General features: G+C 46.4%; 1 protein-coding gene across 1 annotated transcript in view; it reads left to right on the top strand.

Annotated features, from left to right (window-relative positions):
* Positions 1–27,687, top strand: part of AGPAT1 (1-acylglycerol-3-phosphate O-acyltransferase 1) — a 181,392-nt gene that overhangs the window by 119,058 nt on the left and 34,647 nt on the right. The window contains exon 3 of the mRNA XM_069237263.1: positions 23,114–23,247. Coding sequence (XP_069093364.1) covers positions 23,114–23,247 — 134 coding nt within the window. The remainder of the gene's footprint in view (positions 1–23,113; positions 23,248–27,687) is intronic.

Consider the following 27,687-nt stretch of genomic DNA (forward strand, 5'->3'; position numbering starts at 1 on the left):
ACAATCAGATACTGTCAGCAATGGATGCAGCAGACACAGCTGCTAGGACTGTAAATACAGCAGTAACAATAAGGAGACATGTATGGCTGCGTACATCTGGATTCAAGCCAGAAATACAACAAGCCGTGCTCAATATGCCATTTAACGGACAGCAGTTGTTTGGGCCGGAGGTGGACACTGCTATCGAAAAACTTAAAAAGGACACGGATACGGCCAAAGCCATGGGCGCACTCTACTCCCCACAGAGCAGAGGCACATTTTCGAAAATCACAGTTTCAAGGGGGGTTTCGAGGACAAAGCACAGAACCCACAACCTCACAAACAAGGCCCACTTATCAGAGCCAATACCAGCGAGGAAGTTTTCGGGGACAATATAGAGGGGGACAGTTCCCAAAGAGTAGAGGGAAGTTCCAAAGTCCCAAAACTCCACAAAATAAACAGTGACTTCGAAGTCACAAATCCCCAACACATAACACCAGTGGTGGGGGGGGGTGGGGGGGGGTGAGAGAGAGACTAACCAAGTTCTACAAAAACTGGGAGGAAATAAGACACGTGGGTCCTAGCCATTATCCAGCATGGTTATTGCATAGAATTTCTAGAATTCCCTCCAAATGTCCCACGAAAACACACAATATGTCAAAACAACACATGGATCTTCTACAACTGGAGGTTCAAGCGTTGTTGCAAAAAGATGCAATAGAGTTAGTACCAATTCATCAGAGAGGAAGAGGAGTTTACTCACTATACTTTCTCATACCCAAAAAAGACAAAACTACTAGATCTCAGAACATTAAATATCTACATCAAATCAGATCACTTTCAAATGGTGACACTGCAGGACGTAATCCCATTGCTCAGACAACAAGACTACATGACAACACTAGACCTAAAGGATGCGTACTTCCATATACCGATACATGCTTCACACAGAAAATACTTAAGGTTTGTATTCCAAGGGGTTCATTACCAATTCAAAGTGTTGCCATTCGGGATAACAACTGCGCCAAAAGTTTTTACAAAATGCCTGGCAGTAGTGGCTGCTCATATCAGAAGACAGCAAATACACGTGTTCCCGTACCTAGACGATTGGTTAATAAAAACCAACACGCAGGAACGGTGCTCACAACACACAAGGTACGTCATAGAAACCCTTCACAAACTAGGTTTCTCAGTCACCTACAACAAGTCACACCTTCAGCCGTGTCAAATACAACAATACTTAGGAGCGACAGTCAACACAACAAAAGGGATTGCCACTCCAAGTCCACAAAGGGTACAGGCATTTCACAATGTAATACAGGCCATGCACACAAAACAAAAGATACAAGTCAAGATAGTGATGAAACTACTAGGCATGATGTCCTCATGCATAGCCATTGTCCCAAACGCAAGATTGCACATGCGGCCCTTACAACAGAGCCTAGCATCACAGGGTCAACTTCAAGATCTAGTGTTGATAGACCGCCAAACATACACCTCGCTTCAATGGTGGAACACTATAAATTTAAACAAAGGGCAGCCTTTTCAAGACCCAGTGCCTCAATACGTAATAACAGATGCCTCTATGATAGGGTGGGGAGCACACCTCAACCAACACAGCATCCAAGGACAATGGGACACTCAGCAGAGACAGTTTCACATAAATCACTTAGAACTACTGGCAGTATTTCTAGTGCTGAAAGCATTTCAACCTATAATAATCCACAAACACATTCTTGTCAAAACAGACAACATGACAACGGTGTATTATTTGAACAAGCAGGGAGGAACACACTCAACACAGTTGTGTCTCCTGGCACAGAAAATATGGCATTGGGCGATTCACAACCACATTCGCCTAATAGCGCAGTTCATTCCAGGAATTCAGAACCAGTTAGCAGACAATCTCTCTCGGGATCACCAACAGATCCACGAATGGGAGATTCAACCCCAAATACTAAACACTTACTTCCAAAGATGGGGAACACCACAAATAGACCTATTTGCAACAAAAGAAAACGCAAAATGCCAAAGCTTCGCATCCAGGTACCCACAAGATCAGTCTCAGGGCAATGCGTTATGGATGAGTTGGTCAGGGATATTTGCATACGCTTTTCCCCCTCTCCCACTCCTTCCATATCTAGTAAACAAATTGAGTCAAAACAAACTCAAACTCATACTAATAGCACCAACTTGGGCAAGACAACCTTGGTACACAACACTACTAGGCCTCTCAGTAGTGCCTCATATCAAACTACCAAACAGACCAGATCTGTTAACTCAACACAAACAACAGATCAGACACCCAAATCCAGCATCGCTGAATCTAGCAATTTGGCTCCTGAAGTCTTAGAATTCGGACATCTAAACCTTACACAAGAATGTATGGAAGTCATAAAACAAGCTAGGAAACCAACCACAAGACATTGCTATGCAAATAAGTGGAAAAGAATTGTTTATTACTGCCATAATAAACAAATTCAACCCTTACACGCATCTGGTAAAGACATTGTCAGCTACCTACTGCACTTACAAAAGTCAAAGGTAGCTTTTTCATCCATTAAAATACATCTCACCGCAATTTCAGCTTATCTGCAAATTACGCACTCAACTTCACTCTTTAGGATCCCAGTCATAAAGGCTTTTATGGATGGCCTAAAAAGAATTATCCCACCAAGAACACCACCAGTTCCTTCGTGGAACCTCAACATTGTCTTAACACGGCTCATGGGTCCACCGTTTGAACCCATGCACTCATGTGAGATACAATATTTAACTTGGAAAGTAGCGTTTCTAATTGCCATCACATCTCTAAGAAGAGAAAGTGAAATACAGGCATTTACCATACAAGAACCCTTTATTCAAATACACAAGCATAAAGTAGTCTTACGAACAAATCCTAAATTCTTACCAAAAGTCACATCACCGTTCCACTTAAATCAAACAGTAGAACTACCAGTGTTCTTTCCAGAACCAGATTCAGTAGCTGAAAGAGCGCTACATACATTAGACATCAAAAGAGCATTAATGTACTACATTGACAGAACAAAACAAATTTTAAAAACAAAACAACTGTTCGTTGCTTTCCAAAAACCTCATACAGGGAATCCAATATCCAAACAAGGCATTGCCAGAAGGATAGTTAAATGCATTCAAACCTGTTATCTCAAAGCAAAAATAGAACTGCCTATAACACCAAAGGCACACTCAACTAGCAAGTAAGGTGCTACTATGGCCTTTCTAGGAAACATTCCAATGACTGAAATATGTAAGGCAGCCACATGGTCTACGCCTTATACGTTTACCAAGCATCACTGCGTGGATGTGTTAACAACACAACAAGCCACAGTAGGACAAGCTGTACTACGAACTTTATTTCAAACAACTTCAACTCCTACAGGCTGAGCCACCGCTTTTGGGGAGATAACTGCTTACTAGTCTATGCAAAGCATGTGTATCTGCAGCTACACATGCCATCGAACGGAAAATGTCACTTACCCAGTGTACATCTGTTTGTGGCATTAGTCGCTGCAGATTCACATGCGCCCACCCGCCTCCCCGGGAGCCTGTAGCCGTTTGAAGTTGATCTTCAACATTTGTAAGTTTGTAAATATATCGCTTTAAACCACATTATGTACATACATATTTACTCCATTGCATGGGCACTATTACTATATACACAACTCCTACCTCACCCTCTGCGGGGAAAACAATCTAAGATGGAGTCGACGCCCATGCGCAATGGAGCCGAAAGGGGAGGAGTCCCTCGAACTCGTGACTCGAAAAGAGTTCTTCGAAGAAAAACATCTTGTAACACTCCGAGCCCAACACTAGATGGCGGGATGTGCAAAGCATGTGAGTCTGCAGCATCTCATGCCACGAACAGATGTACACTTGGTAAGTGTCATTTTCCATATATATATAATATGTATGTATGTATATGTATGTGTATATATATATATATATGTGTATATATATATATGTATGTGTATATATATGTGTGTGTGTGTGTGTATGTATATGTGTATATATATGTATATGTGTATATATATATATGTGTATATATATATATGTATATGTGTATATATATATATATATATGTGTATATGTGTATATATATATATATGTGTATATATATATGTGTATATATATATGTGTGTATGTGTATATATATAATGTACACACACAAACACCCTCCCCTATTCCCAAGGATGATATATGTAAGGCAAGGAGATAACGTATTGGGTATGTTCCAGTATTTCAGTGTTTGTTTTTGTGACTTGTAGTGTTTTTTTTTCAGTGTTTTCAGAATGTCTTAAAATCGGTGATTAGCAGTTCTTATTCAATTTCACTCATTAAAAATTGGTAAATTATAGGGGGTTCTTCCTGTGTTTACAAAAATCAATGCAGCAGACTTCTTAGACAGATTCCCCCTTTTAGGGCCATCTAGTGTCCTCGTCAAATACTATGCATGCCAATCACTTGGAGGGATGCCCACCACTGTTGTACAAGGGTTAGCATTAGTTCTGCTAAGGGGACCTGCAGGGGCACGGCCACGGTTAGGTCCCCGGCTCACGCCAGGACGTGGACGTTACCACCTGTGTACTCCTAGGAAGCCCGTACCTTGTGATGGGCGACTTGCTGACTAGACTGACGTGCAGCTTATATGAATAAGTGACCGACCAGTACTTACTTTCACATACCCTATTCGGGTTTTAATATTATCATAGGAGAAGTATCAATAGTGGTCCTGAAGAAGCGTCACTGGATCATTCGTGCCCATCTAGACGTGAAACATGTTGACCTAGTATCATAGGATCTGGAGCACGACCCATTATCCTTTACCAGAGTGCAGCCGAGCATTATCTCCAACAGCACTCCCCTTTTCATTTTTTAATCTTGGCCTTAACCTATTTCTGAATTATTAAATATGATGGCGATGGTTCTGAGCCAATTTTATTCTTTCCTTTTTTCTCTCTCCTACATACACCTATAGTCTGTGTTCATCATAGATCTGATCATTATTGGCATAAGATCTTCGGTTAAAAACCACCACCTTTACAAGGGGTGGCCTGTCAGACATTGCAGCACCGGTCTGACGAGGAGCTTGCCCAGTGATGAAGCTTGACATCCTATTGGGTGTGTGAGGGCTCTCCTAGCTCCTGACTATCAATAGCCCTGTGTCTTTTTTAGCACTTTCATTTTTGGAACAGTGTACTTTGTAATTTTCATTAGTTGTATTTGGGAGAGTGTACACTGGACCAATAATCTCTCCGTTCCCTCCTTTATTATAGCTTTCCTCCAGATCAGCAGAAAGGTGCAAACCCGTTTCTATATCTAAACCAGTGCTTGGCCTCTCAACTTCTTCACTGCTGCTCGGCCTTACCATGTAACCCCAGCTGTATTGTTTCTAGCGCTACTTCACCACTGAGCAGCTACACCTACTAAGCAGGCCTTCAAAGCTTTACAATCTGTTCTATTTGGAATAACATTGCCCCTTCCTTGTGAGCCACAAAGTGTTGAGTGCCCAGTCTCTTTTTCGTTACTGGCTTCCTCCTGCTCTCCCTTGCTTTTTGCTCTCGTCTGGCATGAATTGTTCAGTAGAAGTAGGGGCAGAATCAGTCATGGCTTGTGGGGGTTAAAAGGGAGGGGGTGGTATATGGGGGGATATTAATAACAGAAAAAAAAAAACTTATCAGTGCGTCACGCCGTCGCTCCTCTGTCTCCTCAGCAGGCAGCACAGGCTCCCAGCCTGCCCTGCGGCCAATCCTGATGCTGCTCAGAGCAGCGTTAGGATTGGCTGGGAGCGACTGGCCAGGGCGCTAACAGGCAGACTGGGGAGCCTGTGCCTGCTCAAGCCAGCCTGGCAAAACAGTGCCAGACTGGAGAGAGCACAGTGCGCATGTGTGTCTAGCCGGCCCGAGACAGCTGGCCAAACACACATGCGCACTGAGGGGAGTGCACACTGCACTTCTCCTCGCCTACGTCATCCCCAATGCCCCGCCCCTTTAACAACAAAAGTATAATAAATGTAGTTAAAGGTTTGCAGTGGCTATTCGGGGAGGGTGGGACCGGCAACACTCCTCCGCCATAGCGGAGAAGCCACCGCTGGCCAGAATGTGAGGGGTGCTGGCTGACACAGGAGCCCAGGTGATTGTCGGTTAGTCCAATGGGGGACTGGAACTGGGTTCGGTAAAATTGACAGGAACATCAACTGCTGTCTTATCCAGAAACCTCTGCAGAAACGGCAACAGCTCTGTTTCAACATCCCAAGGAAAGCACATCTCCAAATCTCCCCTTGCACTTTCCTCCTGCTCGCAACCACACTTCTCTGTGTCCGGTGAACCGGTGCTGCTGATAGCAATGTACACATAACCACAGTTTTTCCCAACAGAATGAAACGTATGCTACAATTTCAACATTGTTGGATCTATGCTGCCATCTAGTGGCTAAATGCAGTTTTTTTTTCCAGTTTTATACGAGCACCCATGTGTTTTTTTTTTTAGTGCGCACTTCTACCCTGGGGAAACTATTTAAATTATATACCCTTGGTGTATATTGAAATTCAGCTCTTATTGAATGCAGCTGCAGAAGAGTTGCTGGAAGAGACGCTTCTGATGAATACCTGTAACTACAATTCCCTCAATTTGTTTATCATCCTCGCAGGTGCCACACTGGATATGGAAACTTGCAATAGCTACAGCAAACCAGCAGTGTCCTTGAACTCTATCAACTCTGGAATACCTCATTATATGATACCAACTCATCTTTTTTCTGTGCAGTTACAGACCAAAATTCATTGTGCTAGGGATGTGTCCCCAACAGAGCTGGCCGGTTTCAAGCTGTGTTGAGACTGTTGCAAGTGGATGTCTGTCACCGACCTTCAGAACGCCTGGCTTTGGTACCACAGCACCAGGCACGATTCAGAGTTGTGCGACATATGCTCCCTGGTGACCACTAAGGCCATCGGGGAACACAGGGCCAAGATGTTCATCACAAAGCACAACTTATGTCTTCTCTTGTATTTTAAGTCCTAAGTTCATTCGCAGCCCCGGTCTCCATTGTCTGGTAAATCCAGAAACCAACATTGTTGAGATGAATTGGTCTGCGCTCCGCCCAAGAAAAAAGCCTCTTAAATGCCTTCAGGCTGATTCCACCCGAGCCTGTGCGGCTATGATTGGCTTGGCTATGTTAGGCATTCACCAGGCCCGCCCCTACGACATCTGACCAGGATTTTCGTCTTTACTGCCTTGGCCTTCCAGTCCATAGGAAGGGCCTTTTAGCCCACTTTGTCTTGCAGGATTTAGTGGGGGTTACGTCCACTTCTAAGACCCTCCACCTTCTTGTGGGGTACTGCTCTGTTATTGATTAAGAAGATGAGGAAACTGCTGTTAGAGTATCCACCAGAAAAAGCAATACTGAAGGTAAATACCTTGTTTTTCTGCTGATTAATTCTAAGCGGAGATAGCTCACTGTCAGCCCTCCTCTCCTTCTTTGGAATGGACTTTTCTGTTTATAAATTGTCAAGTTAGATTTGGCACACTGTGAACCTAGAATGTCAGTCGCTCTGCATCTAAGGGCAAGGAAAACAGTCTTAGCATGGACGTCAGCATGCAGGGGTGGTGTTTATATATGGTATGTTATGTTAATATGATTTTTAAAGTGCATGGCTGCCCCAACGATGGGGCTTCCCATCGCTGACCACAGTAGACCGGCATCAAGAAAGTTGGGAGGATGTAAAGAGGCCTATGTAGCAAACACTCAGGTTATAATTTTTTTTTCTCCCTTGAAACAAAGATGATTTTGGGTATTTTTGTTTTAGATCCGGGGTCATGCTGTACCAGAGGGCAGGAGCCAAGGTGTGGAAAGAGCGACCTCACAATTTCTTTTGAACTGAGGGATCACTGCCAGATTTATTTTTCCACAGCGAAGTGCTCTAGTCTGAAAATGGAGCTGCATGATTTCTGAGAGAATGAGGGCTCCTGCAACGTTCATGGTCTTGTGTGCAGTGCTAAGAACTTTGATTTGAATACACTTTGCGATGGGCAGCCAATGGAGCTTCTGAAGGAGCCTGGAGGACAGTGCTTGATTTGTACATAAAAACATGCTAGTGCTCAAAGCTCTCCTCTGAAGCACACAGCTACTGCAATTAAATGTGCGAGCACAGTATTTTAAGGCAGCGTAATCCTAAAGCCATCCCGGGCCTCTTTAATCCATTTACAGCCACACCCTGCCTCTTTAGCTCACTCTTGCAGCTTTCTCCCTTTGTGACGCTTTTTTCTTTCTCTTCCTCAGTCTTGTCCATATGCAGCTTTTGCTCGCAGTAAATGTTTGATGTAGAAAATTAAGTGCTGGCCCCCCAAAATAAGTGTTGGTGCCTCACCAGCAACCACCAGCTCAAAGTAAGCACTGTTGGAGGTGGAGTAGCACTTAGGAAGGGAGAACAGTAAATGGGCCACAGCGTTTTGGACTGATTGCAGCCTCTTTAAAATGTATTTCTTGCAACCAAGAAACAATATGTTACAGTAGTCAAGGCGTGACAAGATGAGAGATTGAATAATCAGCTGTCGATTATGGGGTTGGAAGAAGTAGATAAATGTCTCTGAGGCCTCTCAGAAGGCCAAAACAGGTGCCTGCTAGAGTTCTCACTTTAGGGTAGGGAATCATCTAGCCAGATACCTAGGTTTTGTAATAGAGATTTGGGTGACAGAGGAGGCCCCAAGCTCTCCTGCCAAAAGTGGTCTCCTAAATGCTTGGTGTGCTTTCCGAGCAACAGGATCTCAGTTTTTTTAGAGTTAGATTTCAGATAATTTGCATCCATCCAGATGGCGCATAATTTCGTTTTGCTACATCTGGAGTTGACACAGAGTCTGATGTCACCACATGCTTGTGTGCGAGTCTTTGGAACCAGTCTGGCACCGGAAAAGGTTCAAGAGGTGAAGAAATTGTTGTTATAAAAGGTGTTACACAAGGGAATCAACTTTTTGTTTTATTTAATACTTATGAAGAACGTTGGCACATTGTCTGAATAGAGGGCAATCTTCAGTGGCTTGCATTTGATTTCGGGTCAATGTTTATCTAAACGGGGCGTCGTACTTCACCCATGTGATGATTCTACAGTCTGCTTCTGGGATGAGTATTATTCTCTGGAGCCTAGGAGTTTGGAGCTGTCGATTTGCCTGAATGGCAACCAGTTGTGACCACTAATTTCACCTTGGTGAGGTTCCGCTTGTGTGTGGTTTACAGTGCTTGACTGTGTTAAGTGATGCACACCATCAGTTGGAGATTTTTGACCTGGTGGGCGATTAGCTTCTTGCGTGTCTCTTGGTCACCACTCCTTCTGATAGTTTATTTTACAGTTTTGATTGTCTTTAGTGGTGCACCGCATCCGTTGGAGGTCTTACACCTGGTGGGGTCTGCAGTAAGCTTCTTGCATGTCTCTTGGTCACCTATTCTTCTACTGATAGTTTTGGACTTCAGAGGCTTTCGTGGGAATCTGCTGCCACCTGGAGGGCATGGTTAAAGTTGTGGAGGCGAGGCTGTCCTCGTGAGGCGGTGAGTCACACTTTAACACCCAGGTGTTTAGCCTGGGGAAGTCCGTCAGCCATCTATACCGGTCCTCACCAGGGCTTTAAGTGGACCGGGTCCTGCCGGTGGTTAGCACTGGCAGTTATAAAAAGCAGGTGCAGGGACGGGTTCCTTTCTGATGGATACAACTACCTGTGGATTCCTCACCTCATGAATACTCCCATGGCGCCAGCATTCGACGGAAATCTTCTTACTAGTCTCTGCATGTCGACGAGGACGTCACTCAAGCCCACGCGACGCCGTCTGACGTCCTACAGGCAATAAGAGGTCCTCGACGACGTGCGGACGTCAGTTCCCTTTTTTCCGTGCATTCGAAACGGTTATCTTCGAGGGAGCAACTGTTACTCTTGCGGTTACAGTGTATATCTTGCTGCGTAGTCTTTCGCTGTGGAAATAATGTCGCAGAGAAATTCTGGATTTAAGCCTTGTCGTGAGTGTGGAGGCAAGATGTCGGTGACGGATCCTCATTCCGATTGCCTTTGGTGTTTGAGCCCGACCACGACGTCTCGACTTGTGATTCATGTCAGCACATGAATCCAAAGGCCCTCAAGGAACGTGAGGCGAAGCTGTTTATGGCCAAGTCAAAGGAGAAACATCACAAGAAGTCTTCTTCCCCAAGACATCGGCGTCATCGAGACTCCCGGCGCCGTAGAGAATCTCGGCGTCATTCAAAGGAGACTCGTTCCAGGTCTCCGGATCGGCGCCGAAGGACATGGGAGGTCAGTCCCACGGTTACGCCGCATCCTTCGACGCCGTTGCCCTCTCCGGCGTCTCCAACTTCACCTGGACAGGCGTCGGTGATTGAGGTATTGGAGCCTCAAGTGTTTTCTCCGGCGCAGACGCCGAGGCCGGCGTCGGGGTCGCCTCCGAGACAGGCACCCCAGTATCCGGCTTTTCCCACCCCTGGAGCCGATAGTTCCGCATTCTTGAATGCGATGTATGCCATCTTCCAACAGATGGCTCCAGGGGGTGCTCCGGCTGGGCCTTTGGCCTTTTCTTTGGGTGATCCTGCGCCTCTTCGGCCGGCACCCTTTATGCCCTTTCTCCCGTTTGGGAACGTGGGCTCGGCGCCAGTGTCGGCGCCGGTGGCCGCTCCGGTGGCTTCAGAAGGATTGGCCCCGGGAATTTCCATCCCGTCGACGTCGGGATTTCGGCCTGTGACTCCAGTGGGTCCATCTGCTTCAGCTGCTCTTCCGTCGGCGCCGAAGTTACCTGTGGCGCCGGATGCGGCGTCGGTGGCTTCTGAAGATCGGCGCCGATCTTCGACTTCGGCGGAGGCATTGTCGACTCCGCGTATTGAGCAACGACTTCATTCAAGGAGACGTGCTCTCCGGGTATTAGAAGAGCAGGAGTACCAGCGAGCCCTAGAGGAAGGAGAGCTAGAGGACTCGGGTGATGGGCTGCGTGGACTGGAGTCGGCCAGTGGGCTGGACACTTCCCCTGAGTGGGACCTTTCGTCCCCGGGGGAATATACTGAGGAGGCTGCTTCCTTTCATGCAGTGGTACGGAAGGCAGCTAGTTTTTTGGACCTGCCTTTGCCGGTGGTGGAGGCAAAACAAAACCTTTTGACAGAGGTGTTTCATCCGGCCTCAGCCGCGGCGGAGCCTCTGTTACCATTTAATGACGCTCTGCTGGATCCGGTGTTAGAGGTGTGGAAGAGGCCGGCATCTTCCCCAGCAGTTCACAGAGCCGTGGCCAGGAGGTATCGGACGGCTCCAACTGACCCTGGTTTCCTATCTAGGCACCCTACGCCGGAGAGCTTGGTGGTGCAGGCCTCCTGTTCGTCCAAGTCAGCGCCTGGTTCTTTTCCGACGGTGCCTGGGGACAGAGATTCAAAAAAGCTAGAGGCGCAGTCGAAGAAGATTTTTTCGTCCTGCAGTCTGGCGTTAAAAGCCACCAATGCAACCTGTATCCTGGGGAGGTATATTCATGCTCTGATGGATGACATTTCCTCTTCGTTTACAGAGCTTCCCCAGGGTCTTTTGGATCTTGTCTCAAATGCCCAGGCTGCTGCGACCCAAATTATCCAGACGGGACTGGATACCACCGACTCGGTAGCCAGGGCAATGGGCACAACTGTGGTGGCGAGGAGACAGGCCTGGCTCCGTAACTCGGGCTTTTCGGCAGATGTACAGTCCACATTGTTGGATCTCCCGTTTGATGGGGACAAACTGTTTGGAGCTAAGGCTGATTCGGCCTTGGAACGTTTTAAGGAAAGCAGGGCCACGGCTAAGTCGTTAGGGCTCCAAGCTCCTTCTTCCACGGCCTCTTCCAGATTCTTCAGGAGGTTTCGTGGATTTGGGCATGGCTCTTCCTCCTCTTCCTTTCGGGGGAGATATCAGCAACCTGCTTCTTCCCATCCCTATAGATCTTTCAGGGGGAGAGGTAGGGTCCGCACCAGAGGAGCCTCTCAGCAGCACTCTGCCTCTTCCTCATCCTCTGGCGGGGTGCAGCAGGGGAAGCAGCCTTAGGCTTCCACCATTTCCCACTCACTCCTCTCCTGTAGGGGGAAGATTACAGCATTTTCTCACCAAATGGAAGACTGTTACATCGGACACTTGGGTTCTCAGTGTTGTGGGAAAAGGCTACACCCTTCCCTTTCGGGAGTTCCCGCCCCTCATCCCGCCCCGCCCTTCGTATTGTTCAGAAGAACACCTCCTGTTGCTAGAACAGGAGGTGCAAGTCCTCCTTTCAAAGGGCGCGGTGGAGTTGGTCCCGGAGCAGGAAAGGGGTCGAGGAGTTTACTCAAGGTATTTCCTGATTCCCAAGAAGGATGGTCGTTTGAGACCAATTCTGGACCTGAGGATCTTGAATTGGTTCCTCAAGCAGGAAAAGTTCAAGATGCTGACCCTAGCACAGGTGCTTTTGGCGTTGAACATGGAAGACTGGATGGTGTCTGTCGACTTGCAGGATGCTTACTTTCATATCCCGATACTCAAGTCACACAGGAAGTATCTCCGGTTTGTGGTGGGATCGCAACACTATCAGTTTGCGGTCCTTCCGTTTGGTCTTACTTCAGCACCTCGAGTCTTCACGAAGGTGATGTCGGTGGTTGCGGCAGAACTCAGAAGGAAGGGGATAGCAGTATTCCCTTACTTGGACGACTGGTTGATCAAAGCCAAGTCCCCAGAGCTTGTGTTGCATCATCTGCAGTCAACAACCCAGTTGTTGTTCGACCTGGGTTTTTCGGTGAACGAGCCCAAATCTCACCTAGAGCCCTCTCAGCGCCTCCTGTTCATAGGGGCAGTACTGGATACAACATTGGGTCGGGCCTTTCCTCCGCCTCAGCGGATTCAAGATATTCAGGATTTGGTTCCAATGTTTCAAAATGGAGCGGTAGTTCCAGTCCTCAAGGTCCTTCGTCTGCTCGGTCTTTTTGCCTCCTGCATTCTGTTGGTCACGCATGCTCGCTGGCACATGAGGGCTCTTCAGTGGTGCCTCCGAAGGCAGTGGTCTCAACACAGAGGGGATCTAGAGGGTACTGTCAAGATCTCCAGAGATGCTGCTGTGGATTTGAAGTGGTGGATTGCAAGCAACAATCTTTCACAAGGAAAGCCGTTCCAGCAGTCGCCACCAGTGGCCACAGTCATAACGGATGCTTCCACTCTAGGGTGGGGAGCTCATCTGGGGGATCTGGAGATCAAAGGTCTTTGGTCTCCAGAGGAACAGATGTTTCACATCAATCTGTTAGAGTTACGGGCTGTACGTCTGGCTCTCAAGGCCTTCCTCCCTTCCCTTCGTGGTCAGTCGGTACAGGTCCTAACGGACAATACTACCACGATGTGGTACATAAACAAGCAGGGAGGAGTGGGGTCGTACCTTCTCTGCAGAGAAGCTCTTCGACTATGGTCCTGGGCAAAGGACCATCAGATTTGCTTGATAGCAAACCATCTGGCCGGAGTCTTGAACGTGCGTGCGGACAGTCTCAGTCGCCACTTCTCGGCAGACCACGAGTGGCGTCTCCATCCAGATCAAGTCCGTTTAATCTTCCAGAGGTGGGGGTTTCCTCGGGTAGATCTGTTCGCCACTCGAGAGAACGCGCATTGTCCGTTGTTCTGCAGCCTTCAGTATCCGATGCAGGGAGCGTTGGGGGACGCGTTTCAAATAACCTGGTGCGGCCAGTTGCTTTACGCGTTTCCTCCCATACCCTTGATTCCTCGAGTATTGAGGAAGATTCGCCAAGACCGGGCTCTAGTAATCTTAATAGCTCCGGATTGGCCAAGGAGGGTGTGGTACTCCGACCTTCTCCAACTCTCAATGTGCCCGCCGCTCCGTCTCCCTTTCAGGGCAGACCTCCTCTCGCAGTCGCAGGGGCAGGTTCTACACCCCAACCTCCAGAGTCTGCACCTACATGCCTGGAGATTGAACGGGGCAACCTGAGTTCCTTCTCTCTCCCACCTGAGGTAGTGGATGTTCTATTAGCGGCCAGGCGACACTCCACTAAATCTATCTACGCTAATAGGTGGTCTAAATTTGTTGCGTGGTGTGGAGAGAGGCAGATTGATCCTTTGCATGCTCATCTATCGGACGTTTTGTCTTTTGCTCTATCTCTGGCGCGGAAAGGTTGTGCAGTGGCTACCATTAAGGGTTATTTATCGGCCTTGTCAGCCTTCATATGTCTTCCAGACCAACCATCTTTATTTAAATCCCCTATTGTTATCAGATTCTTGAAAGGTCTTCTAAATCAATATCCTCCAAAGCCATTTGTTATGCCGCAATGGGATTTGTCCTTGGTCCTGACTTTCCTTATGGGGTCCCCTTTTGAACCTATGCATTCTTGCCCCTTGAGGTATTTGGTTTTAAAAACAGTCTTCCTGATAGCTATAACATCAGCAAGGAGAGTGAGTGAGTTGCAGGCCTTATCAGTAAAGCCCCCTTATACAACTTTTTATGGGGATAAGGTGGTGTTGAGGACCAAGGCTGCTTTCCTCCCGAAGGTTGTTTCACCCTTCCATTTGGCTCAGGCAATTACTTTGTCCACGTTCTATCCTCCGCCTCATCCTTCCAAAGAGGAAGAAAGACTGCACCGTCTGGATCCAAAGAGAGCGTTGAGCTTCTTTATTGATAGAACAAAGGATTTCAGGCTGGAGGATCAGCTGTTTATTGGATACGTGGGCAAGAGGAGAGGAAAGGCAGTCCACAAGAGAACACTATCCAGGTGGGTTGTTCTTTGCATTAAAATATGTTACTCTTTGGCAAAGAAGGATCCTCCTGAGGGCATTAGAGCTCATTCCACCAGAGCTAAGTCGGCCACTTCGGCCTTGGCCAGGGGTGTTCCTGTGGTCGACATCTGCAAGGCCGCAACTTGGTCGTCCCTTCACACTTTTGCAAAACATTACTGTTTGGATTCTGAGGTTAGAAGGGACGGCCATTTTGCACGGTCAGTGCTGCAGGATTTCTTGGTTTGACCATTTAGGCACCCACCGCCGGGCGTGGTACTGCTTTGGGACTCTATTCATGAGGTGAGGAATCCACAGGTAGTTGTATCCATCAGAAGAACGAGTTACTTACCTTCGGTAACGACTTTTCTGGTGGATACATTAGCTACCTGTGGATTCCTCACGGTCCCACCCGCCTCCCCGTTGCCTTTCTGGTCTTACCAAGTAATCCTTGAGTGCGCTCCTCTTGGTCTTTGAGGGTGCAATAGATGTGTATATAATATATATTTATATATATGTATATATGTATATATCTTTGTGTATATACTTGGTGTGTGTATATATTTTTTAAAAAAAGAGAAAGTTTTATATATATATTTATATATATATTTATATAAAAAGATTTACAGTTATTCATACAATGTTGTGTATTTTTATAATATAATGGGATGTTGCCTTGCTCTTTCATTGCATTGCCTGGTTGTTCTCATGCACGTAAAAAATGATTGGTACTGACTTCCGCACGTCGTCGAGGACCTCTTATTGCCTGTATGACGTCAGACGGCGTCGCGTGGGCTTGAGTGACGTCCTCGTCGACGTGCAGAGACTAGTAAGAAGATTTCCGTCGAATGCTGGCGCCATGGGAGTATTCATGAGGTGAGGAATCCACAGGTAGCTAATGTATCCACCAGAAAAGTCGTTACCGAAGGTAAGTAACTCGTTCATCGGGCGCTCTATCGCCCTCACCCTTAGGATGATTTAAAAAAGTTACCCCGCACGGCCTTTTATGCAACTTCAAAGGGACTCATCATAAGTATTTTACAGCCTCATTTCAAAACTAAAGCATTTCCATTATTATGTACAGCAAATCTGTTGTAATTGTTTCTTATTCAACTAACAACCATTGACAAAGCCAATAGCCATGGCTTGCTGTAGGTGTAATGTCAGTTGTTGCACTATATATCTGGACGCAATAACGGAAAGAAGCAGCAAAATACCAAGTGGGTGGCACACCATGCTAAATAAAGCTTTTTATCTTGCACGTTTTAAGCCACACCCTTAATTATACAGGCCACACCCCTTTGAGAGACCCCAAGTTTTTTCATCCCACCCTAAAGCCCCGGCCAGCGCTGTAGGTTTTTCAAATGCAGGCACCAGGAGAATCCAACGGCTCCTACGCAGGTCGTTAGGAGATGGATCCCGCTTTCTTTATCTGGGACACCAGCAAACGGTAAAGATAGCTAAAGACACACTGTTTTCTCGCATTCATGTATGGAGAACAATATAAATTAACAAGCATTTGCAATGCAATGGGTCTTGCGTTTCCTCGAGTTAGTTATTGGCATTGTAAATTCCTAACTGGACTTTTCTTGGCACTTAAAATTGAAAATGAAAAGTAAAACAGTTGACATAAGCGAGCTGATTCAAAGCGCCATGAGCGCGAAGGAGGGACGCAAAAGGAAAAAGAAGTTCACTCACAGTCAAACCTATCCGCAATTGTGCAATTACCCATGTAACGGGGCAGTCTGCAAGGCAGTAACAAAACCGCCCCAAGGAGGGACAAACATAAAGCATTTACCAATGATAACAAAATGATTTTTGAAAGGCAAGCCCACAAACGAGTGAAAGTGATGGGTGTGCGGTGGGCATGGTTAAAAGCCTGCAATACTTGACAGGACTAAGTGCTTATCCGCTAGACTGAAAAATACCCCACACGGGGTTAACACAATACCACAGAGAAGAAACACGACAAAACTACAGCTTGTGTAGTGCATTTTTTAGCACTTGTCACTGGAATTAGCCAAGTTGTATTTCAGCAGTTTTTTCATCTAGATTAGAATCTGGGGGTTTGGCATTTAGGGACTCTTGGGAACCCCTCAATATTTTGAAGACCGAGCAGACTGCGAAACCCCACAAGGTGCAATTGTACAAAAGACAAGAAAACACTACAGTTCATCGACAGCAGCGGCCCCCCCTTCTCCCCTCCTCCTTCCCCTTTCCATCCTCATGTTCTCACGGGGCTCCAACTTCACTCATAATTAGTTCTTGGGCCGGTATGGCACCCCACTGCTCACCTTTGGCACCGGTCCTTGGCTGGCACCATCCCAGCCGCAGCGCTACCTCAGAGGCGCTTCAAAACCAGGCCTGTATGTAGCCAATGGGCGGCGGCGATGCGCGTTCCTGCACTTCCTCTAAAGCACGGCAGAGGGCGCCCTAGACCTTCAGAAGAAGGTAGTGTGCCCAGGGTGCGATATGCGCCGATCCACGCAGGCTGTACACGGGCAAACTTTATCACCCCAAAACATAACCGACCATTCCCGCAGAAGATGAGCGTCTCTTTTTGGCTCCGTATTCTGGAAAGAAGGCCACTGAAGTGTAATAAAACGATATCTTTTCTTGTTCAAGTTTTATCTTAATGACATTTATTTATTCATACATATAGTGCGGACATTCCGCAAAGGTGCTAGGCTGCTTTACAATAGCTATAGATACTTACGTAGGATCCAAAATCGCAGAATATAGTTAGGTCCAGAATTACAAAATAACACATAATACATTGTTAGAAAAGACGCAGTTGTGCGAGGGGAGTGATTCACAGCAGGGGTGGTGTCAGCTGGTGCCATGCTTCCGGTGGGGTCTGATGACACGGTGTAGTGTAGTTTTGAGCCATAGAGGCGAGAGTTCATGTTCCCCCTGGAGAGGATTAGCTGCGGCGTCTTTAACCTGTCTTTGGAGGGCAAGGCCTCTCCGTTCAGTTTCAGACCCCGCGAGGATGCCCTTCAGTAATCGCTTCATGTCAGCCAGTGGAAGAAGGTGATGCATTCCCAGATGAAGTGTTGTTGAAAGCTGTGCGCCCCAGGTGGACCCATTCCCTTTCATGTGCACCGGTCCCCTTCACCTCTCCCGCTTGATAACTCGCCTTTCGTCAGTGACCCTCACACAATTTGGATCAGGGGTGTCCAGCATAGTTCCAGGAAGGCCTAACCAAGCCAGGTTGTCCGTGCATCCTCGTGTACTTGGTTTCCGCTTGACTTGATTTATGTAAATAGATCTCGCATGGCTGTTTTGAAAGTTAGACATGGATGCAGCTCCCAAGGAGCCTGTTGAGTATCTCAGGATTTGGGAAAGGCTGTATATAAAGTCTGACTGTAATCCCTGGCTAACCCAACATTGCCTCTGGTTCTTCCTGTAGTGACAGCCCACCAGTATTTGTCTGTCAGGCCCAGATTCCTCAGACTATCCCTCCCCGCTGATCTTTCTCAACCTTCTGCTGCGGCCTCATTATTGGTGTGCAGTGCTGCCATCCCGGTCTCTGCCTCCCGCCCTCTCCCTGGTCCACATCTCTGCTTTACCCCGGTTCAGCCGCTTATTTCCTGTTTCCGTCACTCCATTTCTGCCCCCCTTCCTGTTTTCACCTTGCTTATTTTTTAGGTGTTGTGCGCACAGCTCTTGCACTTCGCTTGCAAAATTTCCTATTTAAGAAAAAAAAAAAAAAGTTCTTAGAGCCCGCCCATTACTCACCACTGGTTGGCTGTGACCGCACTCTTGTTTCTTATTAGTTAGAGCCTCCTCCTTGCCTTGGCTTCTCTGCTTGTCCTTGTCGTGGAACATGGACCAAGTAGAGCTTCCTGTCTGCGGCCAGTGTCCTTCCACTGGCCTCAGGCTCCTGCTGGTATTTTTTTGGGGAACCTTTGTATGTGCCCTCTTGTTCTGTGCATGTGTCTGTAGTTCAGGGGTGTCCATCCTCTTCTGTACCGAGAGCTACTTATGTTGAATGAAACGTTAATGAGAGCTGCTGATCGTATTAGTGTTGTAACAACAGTGCCCACATCATAGAAGATTACATTAGTGGCCACTGTATTTAAGGTTACTACCAGCGATCATTCCAGCCTATCGGGCATGGTGGCAGCAGTAATATAATAAAGACTTTGTCCATATGGAATACCTCTACGCGGGTAATACTTAACAGCCATAACTGCAGTGCATCTGTTACCAGCGTTTGTATTAAAAAAAAAAAAAAAAAATCTTCTCAATACCACCCGATTTATCACTTTAATATCAGCATTACATATACTTTGAAAATTCAGCCTTTTCGGTTCAAATATCAGCTTATGAGTTATGAAAATAAACACATTTTCAACTCAAATACAAAATCTTAATTTTGGTATATGAATGTTCCTTAGATCTAGCAAAAGCTTCTAATTTAATAATCTGGGCCAGCAGCTCACGACCTACACTCTGGAGAAGCCTGCGGTAGTCCCTCCCCCTCACTCTCTGCCCTCCTCCCACTGTCTCTTCTGTTTCCCTACCCTCCTCCTGCTCTGTTCTGTTTCCCCACCTCAGCCCTCCTCCCACTGTCTCTTCTGTTTCCCCGACCTCCTCTCATGGTCTGTTCTGTTTCTCCATCCTCGTCCATCTCCCGCTCTCCGTTCTTTTTCTTCTGTTTCCCCACCCTCTGCCATCTTCCCAGCTGTCTGTTCTGTTTAACCCACCCCTCGCCCTCCTCCTGCAGTCCTTTGTTAACCCACCCACCTTCCTTTTGTTGCTTGCCCCAACCTCCCACACTGTTTTAAGACATTGCACAGCAGCACAGGCTGACAGATGTGGGTTTTATGGACAGAACACCTTTTTGACAGGTGGAAAACTGTCGAAGTAGGGATCATTTCTGTCTGTTCTTCCCTGAACAGGTGAGGGGTAGGTCCGCTGTCTGACAAGGGATAACTACTGCTGTCTTCTCTGAGAAAGGTGTGCCGTTTGAAGGAGCGATGGTTCTGCTGTCAGGGGCCTGTCTAGAAGTAGTACAGTCTGTCCAGAGCAACAATGAAATAAAGGGTAGTGTGTATGAAGGCCGGGGTCTCCTCTGAAGTCTGCAGCCACTCGGGTAGGAGCTGTGTTCTTTATTGCACGTAGCTTACAGCCATAGCCAGGTAGGTGTTGTCAGGACTCCGTTCTCCATCCAGCTGACCTCGACCTTCTGGGTTCCTCCAGCACAGACCCCAGCATCCCTGCATCACCTTCTCCCAGCATCCACACTTCACATTCCACAGTGTGCTGCCTAGAGACGCATCACATCACTACTTCACCCCCATCCCTTACACACAGGAGACACCACATCACTGCAGATGGCTCTCCTGGCATTGGTGGGTGACTCTTTGGCCTCTTGTTCCTGTGCTTCGGATGGTGCCAGTTTATTTCCTGTGCGGGTCCGTTCAGGAGGTTGTTCAGGTGAAGGCTGAGCCCAGAGGTTGGCATGAGTGAGCCTGGGGAGAGCTAGTCTCATTTACCTAGCTAGCCTGGACTTTGGGGAGAATCGTGACCCCAGGGTTTGAGACACATGCCACAATTGGACAGGCCAGGACAGCCGCCTTCTCAGGGCATCGGGCCCTTGACTGCCAAAGCTCTCAGCCTCACCCTGGCTGCTGGTGGGGTAGCTCCAGTGAGTTGTCTGGGCCCCAAACCAAAGTTGTATATGTGGTTGGAGTGATACAGGACGTTGCTGCTTTGACTTCAGGATTTCTAAGAGGAACGATTTCTGTTGGCACGATGAGACTGAATATCTGACCACTCACGTTCATTCTATTTAAGCTTCACCTGTATGCCTTGTCCACAAAATTAGCTAACTCCTGGTTTGTTTTGCGCTAACTTCAGTTATCACTTTACCGAAGTCTGTTAAACTGACCCAGTCCAACTCCAATAACTGCATTTCGTAATATGCTCCCTGTCCGAGTCACACCAGCTTGAGTGCAGCCAAAGATTGGAGGCAAGAATATCTGGGAAATCTCATGGGGCAGAGAGCACCCCAGTTCATCAGTCAATCCCATCACCTGTAATAGTGATTCAGGAAGTGGCCACGGGCTTCGTTTGGGCTTACGAAAGGCGCTTATTTAGAGGTTCATGCAGAAACCTGAGCTGCTGAGCTCATCAAGGCGCCCTGTGCCCCTCCCCCCTTTCTGGATAGACTGGTTCACCAGACCTCTGTCTCTTCCTTGCCAGAATGAAAGCAGCAGCCCTCTCTTGGTACATTCTCTGTTTAATCCAGAACAGCCCCATATTTGTCCACACTTATACTACTTTAGATTGTTACCTGCCCCTTTCTTTTATGTCATTGGCTGGAAATCATTTGTAAGTGCATCTCTCCTTGGTAAGGTTTAAAGGTCTGAAGTCTTTATGAATGAGTACTGTTCACCCTACACAATCATTTAAGATCTTTGAGTACAGCAAACATGGGTCTGTGTAATTAATGTTCAGGCAGGAGGCCTGTGTGGCAGGGGTCCTGGCAACTGGACCTTCAGCATCGTTGCCAGATGGCTGCCTGTGCAAAGATTCTCAAGGGGCTTTCTCAGCAAGTGTCCTTCAGCTTGGTGTGGTTGTAGAGCAAGAGGTATAAGAGAGCGGGTTGGTGCATAGAAGAGTCTGCACTCAAGGGATTGGGACATTCCAGGGTTTGCGCGAAGAAGGCTCGCAGAGCAAGGGATTGAGACATTAGAGGCTGCGGGACTGAAGGGTTCGGAATGTTTGAGAATCAGTGTAGAGTGAAGAAGGCTCAGTACTGTAGGGATCGGGGCCTTGAAAGGGAGAGAAGCGGGTTCAAGACTAATCTGGTCGGGGCAGTGAGGACCAGAGCAGAGGGATGACTCTGGACTGAAGGTTTAAGAAAACTAGACGGTTGGTGTAAAGATGACTCTGGACCCAAGAGGTCGAGAAACTAGAGGACTAGAGAGTAGAGAAGATGACTCCGGACTGAAGGTTTCCACACACTAGAGGATTTGAGTGAAGAAAACGCTGGAGACAAGGTCGAGACACTAGAGGACTAAAGCATAGAGAAGATGACTCCGGACTGAAGGTTTCCGACACTAGAGGATTGGACTGAAGAAGACTCCGGAAACGAGGTCGAGGCACTAGAGGACGAAAGCATAGAGAAGATGACTCAGGACTGAAGGGTTCAGGACACTAGAGGATTGGAGTGAAGAAGCCTCGGGACACAAGAGGTCGAGACAGTAGACCATAGAGAAGACGACTCAGGACTGAAGGATTCATGACACTAGAGGATTGGAGTGAAGAAGTCTCTGGACCCGAGGTCGAGACACTAGAGGACTAAAGCACAGAGAAGACGACTCAGGACTGAAGGTTTCAGGACACTAGCGGATCGGAGTGAAGAAGACTGAGCCCAAGAGGTTGAGACAGTAGAGCATAGAGAACATGACTTGGGACTGAAAGATTCATGACACTAGAGGATTGGAGTGAAGAAGACTTTGGACACGAGGAAGACTACTCAGGACTGAAGGATTCATGACACTAGACGATTGGAGGGAAGAAGGCTCCGGATATAAGAGGTCGAGACAAAAGAGGACCAGAGCATAGAGAAGATGACTCAGGACTGAAGGGTTCAGGACTCTAAAGGATTGGAGTGAAGAAGAGTCTAGACCTTCAGAGGTCGAGACAGTAAAGCATAGAGAAGACGACTCGGGACTGAAGGGTTCATGACACTAGAGGTCCCCTATAATATGAATTATTCATCTTCTCTTTCAGCCTCATTTATTATGCAGTACACCCCTTTAATATAGAGGTTATTGTACATCTTCTCTCCCAATCTCTTTTCTAATGCTGTGCGCCCGATAATATAAAGCTTACTATTCATCTTGCGTATGGAAATAATCAACCCCTAAAGTATTTTTGGATCTAGTTTTGCCCTCTAAGCAGACAAGGTCTCCCGTGTGCTAAGGCGACTATATTCAACCAAAAATCTCTCCTAACAATGACTCTCTGATGCTGGTCACATGGACTTTTTTCAGTTTAATATGGAATCAGCTGATGCCCCCGCCCCCCACCTAACATAAGGATTTTTATGATGCTCAATGTTGTCCCCTTGAATATACATACTGGCTTAGGAAACATCCTTATTTTACTTTCCCAAGAATGAATACTGTGAAAGTTAATTTTATTATATTATAAGTACATCTAATGACCTCAGCAGACCCAAGGGTGTCCAGTATACACAGGATTAAATCGTTTGCATGAGACTGACAGCAGAATGTAACTTGCGTAAGATTTAGTGGGATGCAGGGTGGGGTTGGCCCTGGTGTCCCTCTTAGTCTGCAGACTGTATGCATATTTTGCTGTAATCGGAGTATCAAGTAATGCACCCCCTCTGTTTCCATCTCTTCTAGGATCCTGCGGTTTATGCTTCTGCACATTAAGTACCTCTACGGCATCAAGATCGAGGTTCGAGGTTGGGAGAACTTCAACATTAAGGAGCAGTATGTGGTGGTGTCCAATCATCAGAGCTCCCTGGACCTGCTTGGTAGGTATTCAGTGCCCTCAACTGGAAGGGACCCTGGTGACCAACCTCAGACTGTCCTGCGCTGTACATGCCCTGCCCCTCTCCTCTGCCTTCCCCCTCTTCTTTTCCCCCAAACCACCCCATCCCCGGCCTCACAGACCCACTACCACATCTGTTACCCCTTCCTGCCACTATTTCTTCTGCCCAGAGTTGTGAAGATCAGGAACGTCTGAGACCTACAACCAACTGGTGGCTCTGCGTTAGGCCTGGAGAGTGTGATATCCAGAATTCGTGAGATTGAACCTCTAACTTCTGATCAAGCTACCACTTATGAAGGGCTGTCTCTCTTGGAAAGCGGGAAATGTCCTCTACCTAACCTCTGCAGCTTACACCTTCATCCTTGGAGGCTGAACGGCTGCAATTGACTGAGTTTGAGTTGCCATCTGAATTGGTGGATATTATCCTTGTTGCTGGACCACCCTCCACAAAATCTATCTACACTGGGAAGTTCATAGTGTTTGCCAGACCAATCCTCCTTGTTTAAATCTGTTATGAAGCTTGTTAATGGTTTAGACACTTTCCCTCCCAAACTGCTTTTGATGTCCTAGTGGAGCCATAACTTGGTGCAGACATTCCTCGTGTGTACGCCCTTTGACCCTATGCATAGTTGCTAGTTGCCTGTCCTGACTCTGAAAAATACATTTTTCATTGTGATTGTAACAGATCATCACATGAGTAAACTACAGACCATTTTGGTGCAATTGGAGTACACCCCTTTCTTTCCAAACAGATGTGTACTGAGGAATTGGGCAACTTTACATGTTGGGCAATTAATCACTACCAGCATTTCTTGCTTCCTCTGCCCCCCCCCCCCCCCCCCACCCCTCAAAAAGAGGAGGGACTAATGGTTGAGTCCCCAAGGGCTTACATTTTCACATTGATCATACCAAGGACCATCGAGTGGGCAATCACCATTTCGTAAGGTTTTCTGGAGCAAAGAAAGGGAAGGCTGTGCAGAAGAGGACCCTGTCGAGTTGTATAATCCTCTGCATCTAGGTCAGCTACACACTGGCCAGGAGGCCATTCTCGGAACGACTCAGAGCCCATTGCGCCAGAGCCAAGACTGCTACAGCTGCATTGGCCTTAGGGGTACCTGTTCTTGATATCTACCCGGTTGCGACATGCGTGTTGGTGCATATGTTTGTCAAATGCACATATTTGCAGATACTTACAAATGCATTTACAAAGGAGTTTTTGACACGGAGAGCAGGAGTGAAAAATCAATGACCAAAGGTCTGTTTATTTTTGCTGCAGCAAAGAGGACAGGTTTACCACTGGCATCCCAGGCCCGAAGTAAAGTGTGCTGGCATGAAGCGTTTAACAGTGATATTTATACTTATACATCAAAGGATACATAAAGTGTGTTAATAATGATATACGTCATACAGATATCTTAAGGAGTTAATCAGTTTTCCACACACCGGTTCCTTTCCCAGCTTTTTGTCCTCGACTCCCTTCTGCAGCTGCCTGACTCCCCACATTCTTGAGACCCTTCAAAGGATTGAGTGGTTCAAAGGTATAGATATCAGCCTTTCCCTCCCCAAAATACAACAGCCGAGGTCAGTTAGTTATTTTGAACACATGATTATAATGAGTAACGTGCCCCAGTTAGGGAAAGAAACCAGCTGCAAGCCTATGATGTGGAACCAGGCTTATTTTACTTAAACAAATATACATAAGATAACATATGTGATAGACAGTGCGTTCAGAGAGGAAAAAGCTCAAACTTACACGTGTTAAAGAAACAAATCAATTCAAAATGGATTCTAACAATCAACCCTTTTTGAGTTTTTTTTTTCTCCCTGAACATAATCAACGTTTTGAATAGTTCTAAATTTCCTCATATATGTTGAATTTTACTCCTACTTCCTTGAAATTTACATTCATGGGGACATAAACAACCGATGGGTATGAGCAACCAGTATCTGTAGTGAAAATAGTGGGATCAATAGCCATTAGGGAATTTATCTCTTCTCTCTGCATCATAGCTCGATCGGTTTCTAGTATTTTTACTGGCGGAAGTTTACACAATTTTAAACAGGAACAGAAAGCAGGTAAGCACTGTACTAACAAACAACTTAATATAATAGCTATTATTATAAAAAGTATGTCTTTAAACAACCAGCCCCACCCCCCAAACCAAGACCATAACCATGATAAACTCAAATTGCCTCCTTCATATTGGCCCCCCCTTTTCAAATACCTGTACTGCTTCTTTTATTTTCCCAATATCCAATTCTATCTCTGATGACCTGTTGACAAAATAGCAGCACTTTTGCTGGTACTGATGTTGGATTAAAACACATACTCCTCCTTGTTGTACCGTAATCAAGTCTAGGGCAAGCCGATTTTGTATCGCCAATTGGGCTGCAGTGTTTATCTTGATCTGTTCACTTCCTATGGCCTCCCTGGTGGCATTAAATGCAATGGCTAATTCAGCTGACATATTCATCATTGCCAGTTGTAAGTCAAAAATTCCAAATCCTGGAATAAGAACATGTAGTACTTGAAATACCCAGTTCTTTCGCTCCTCCAGTATGGGTGTCCCCCGTTTGTACCTATGTGCAAAACTCCCCATGTTAAGGGGCTGGGAAGATGATCTATTTGATATCACAGTAATGTTGGGTGCCAAATATGCCAGTGAACATATCCCTTCCCAGTTTAGAGGGAGTACTTTATATGCAGTTCTTCCACATATGAAGTACATGCCTCCCTGGATTTGTGAATTTATAATACTGTATTTTATTCGGGGCAAACCCACACCCTCCGGGGTGTCATGCTCAGAATTATTGCAATAATTGTAATCCTCCCAAATTGTATTTAGCAATGATACATTTGCCCAGGGTGCAACATAAGAACATCTAGCCGTCCAGAGGGGGCCAAGGAAAACCCGGGATAATATTACAGGTGAATTTTTCCCATTTCTATCTTGTTCTCTGGAGGGATCATATAACAATCCTTCTGGATCTACCAGAATCTCATTTTCTCCCACAGTCAGGTTCCAATAATTTACAGTGTAATTTTGCTGAGTCCCATTAATTAACGCCGTCCAATTTCTGTCTATTTTCTCCTCTCCTTCAAGATCCCAATTCCCTGTTTTGATATCAAATAACCAAGTGTAAACACATTGTTCAGGAGGGATCTTTCCCATGTATTTTGCCTCTGGGTTTTGCCCGTAAAAATAGGTACCAAAACATATGGGAAACATTTTAAGTGTGGCATTCTCTCCAGGCATCGGGGAGAGCTTGTATTCTGCCTGGGTATTAGGGAGCACCACACACCTTGGGTACCATTGATATTCTGGTTGGTCACATCTCCAAGTGGTATTTGGTACAAGACACACTTCCCCTGTTTCATATTCGCTTGGTGATACTGGTACTTCATAAAGGCCTATAGGGTCATCAGGGTGTCTAGACAAGTGCCGGCAAATCCAGCAGTCAGTGAGACTTAATGTCTCAGCTAATTTTCCATGAACCTTTATCCATGGATGTAAGGTAGGATTTTGCAACATTGATGCAACACCACTGGACATTATACATATTAACATAAGGGTCACTAGGTACTTCATTGTTGTTTTGTAGAAATAGTTATAAGGCCACTCTTCTCTATTTTCTAGAGGGATATTTGTCCTGCCAAATGGATATATTTTCATAATTTTATTGTGCTTTCCTCCTTGGTCCTACAACCTTTCTATGGTACCGTTTTACTCGTCTCAACCGCCTATGTGTGTTCAAAAATATACCCACACAATTACCAAATATGTAAATGCAAAATATTGATATCACTATACTAATAATCATATACGTATAGATACAGATAAGTTAATTTTCCTTCAATGTTCACACCCACTAGGGTTCAGCACCGCCGTGCTTTCCACTCTAGCAGTTAGGCTGCACTGGTTGGTCCATGAACAAGTTTTTCAAATACAGGACAATAGATGTTGGCTTGATCCTAGGTCCCTTGTCTTCTCCTTGTCGAGTTTTAACTCCTGGTGAGTCTCAACTCCCAGTGAGTAAGTCGCAATACTTCAAAGTTCGTCTTCAGTATAGTTGTCAGTTTCGTTCAGTGTCTTCAGCAAAATGAGGGCGGAGGCCAGCAATTTCAACCAGATCAGTGATGTGCTTGGGTATTAAACAGAAAAAGGCACCTTCTTTACCGCTGGGACTACAAACCGCACCAACCCTAATGACTGGCCGCTTCCGTAGAACTGGTACTTGGTTTTTCTCGCCAGTCACAGAACTGTTAACTCCATTTACCCAATGCTCTTAGCACAGATAATAGCGTTGCACAAGCTGCATCCCACTATGCTTGTGTTCTCGTTGAGACAGTTGTTCTGACCAATGTTCTGGTGTCGTTGCACAGGCTAGTCACCCGTGTTCATGCTGAAAGTTTAGTCATCAG

Source organism: Pleurodeles waltl, chromosome 6 (genome assembly GCF_031143425.1).
Source record: "Pleurodeles waltl isolate 20211129_DDA chromosome 6, aPleWal1.hap1.20221129, whole genome shotgun sequence".
Taxonomy (NCBI): Eukaryota; Metazoa; Chordata; class Amphibia; order Caudata; family Salamandridae; genus Pleurodeles; species Pleurodeles waltl.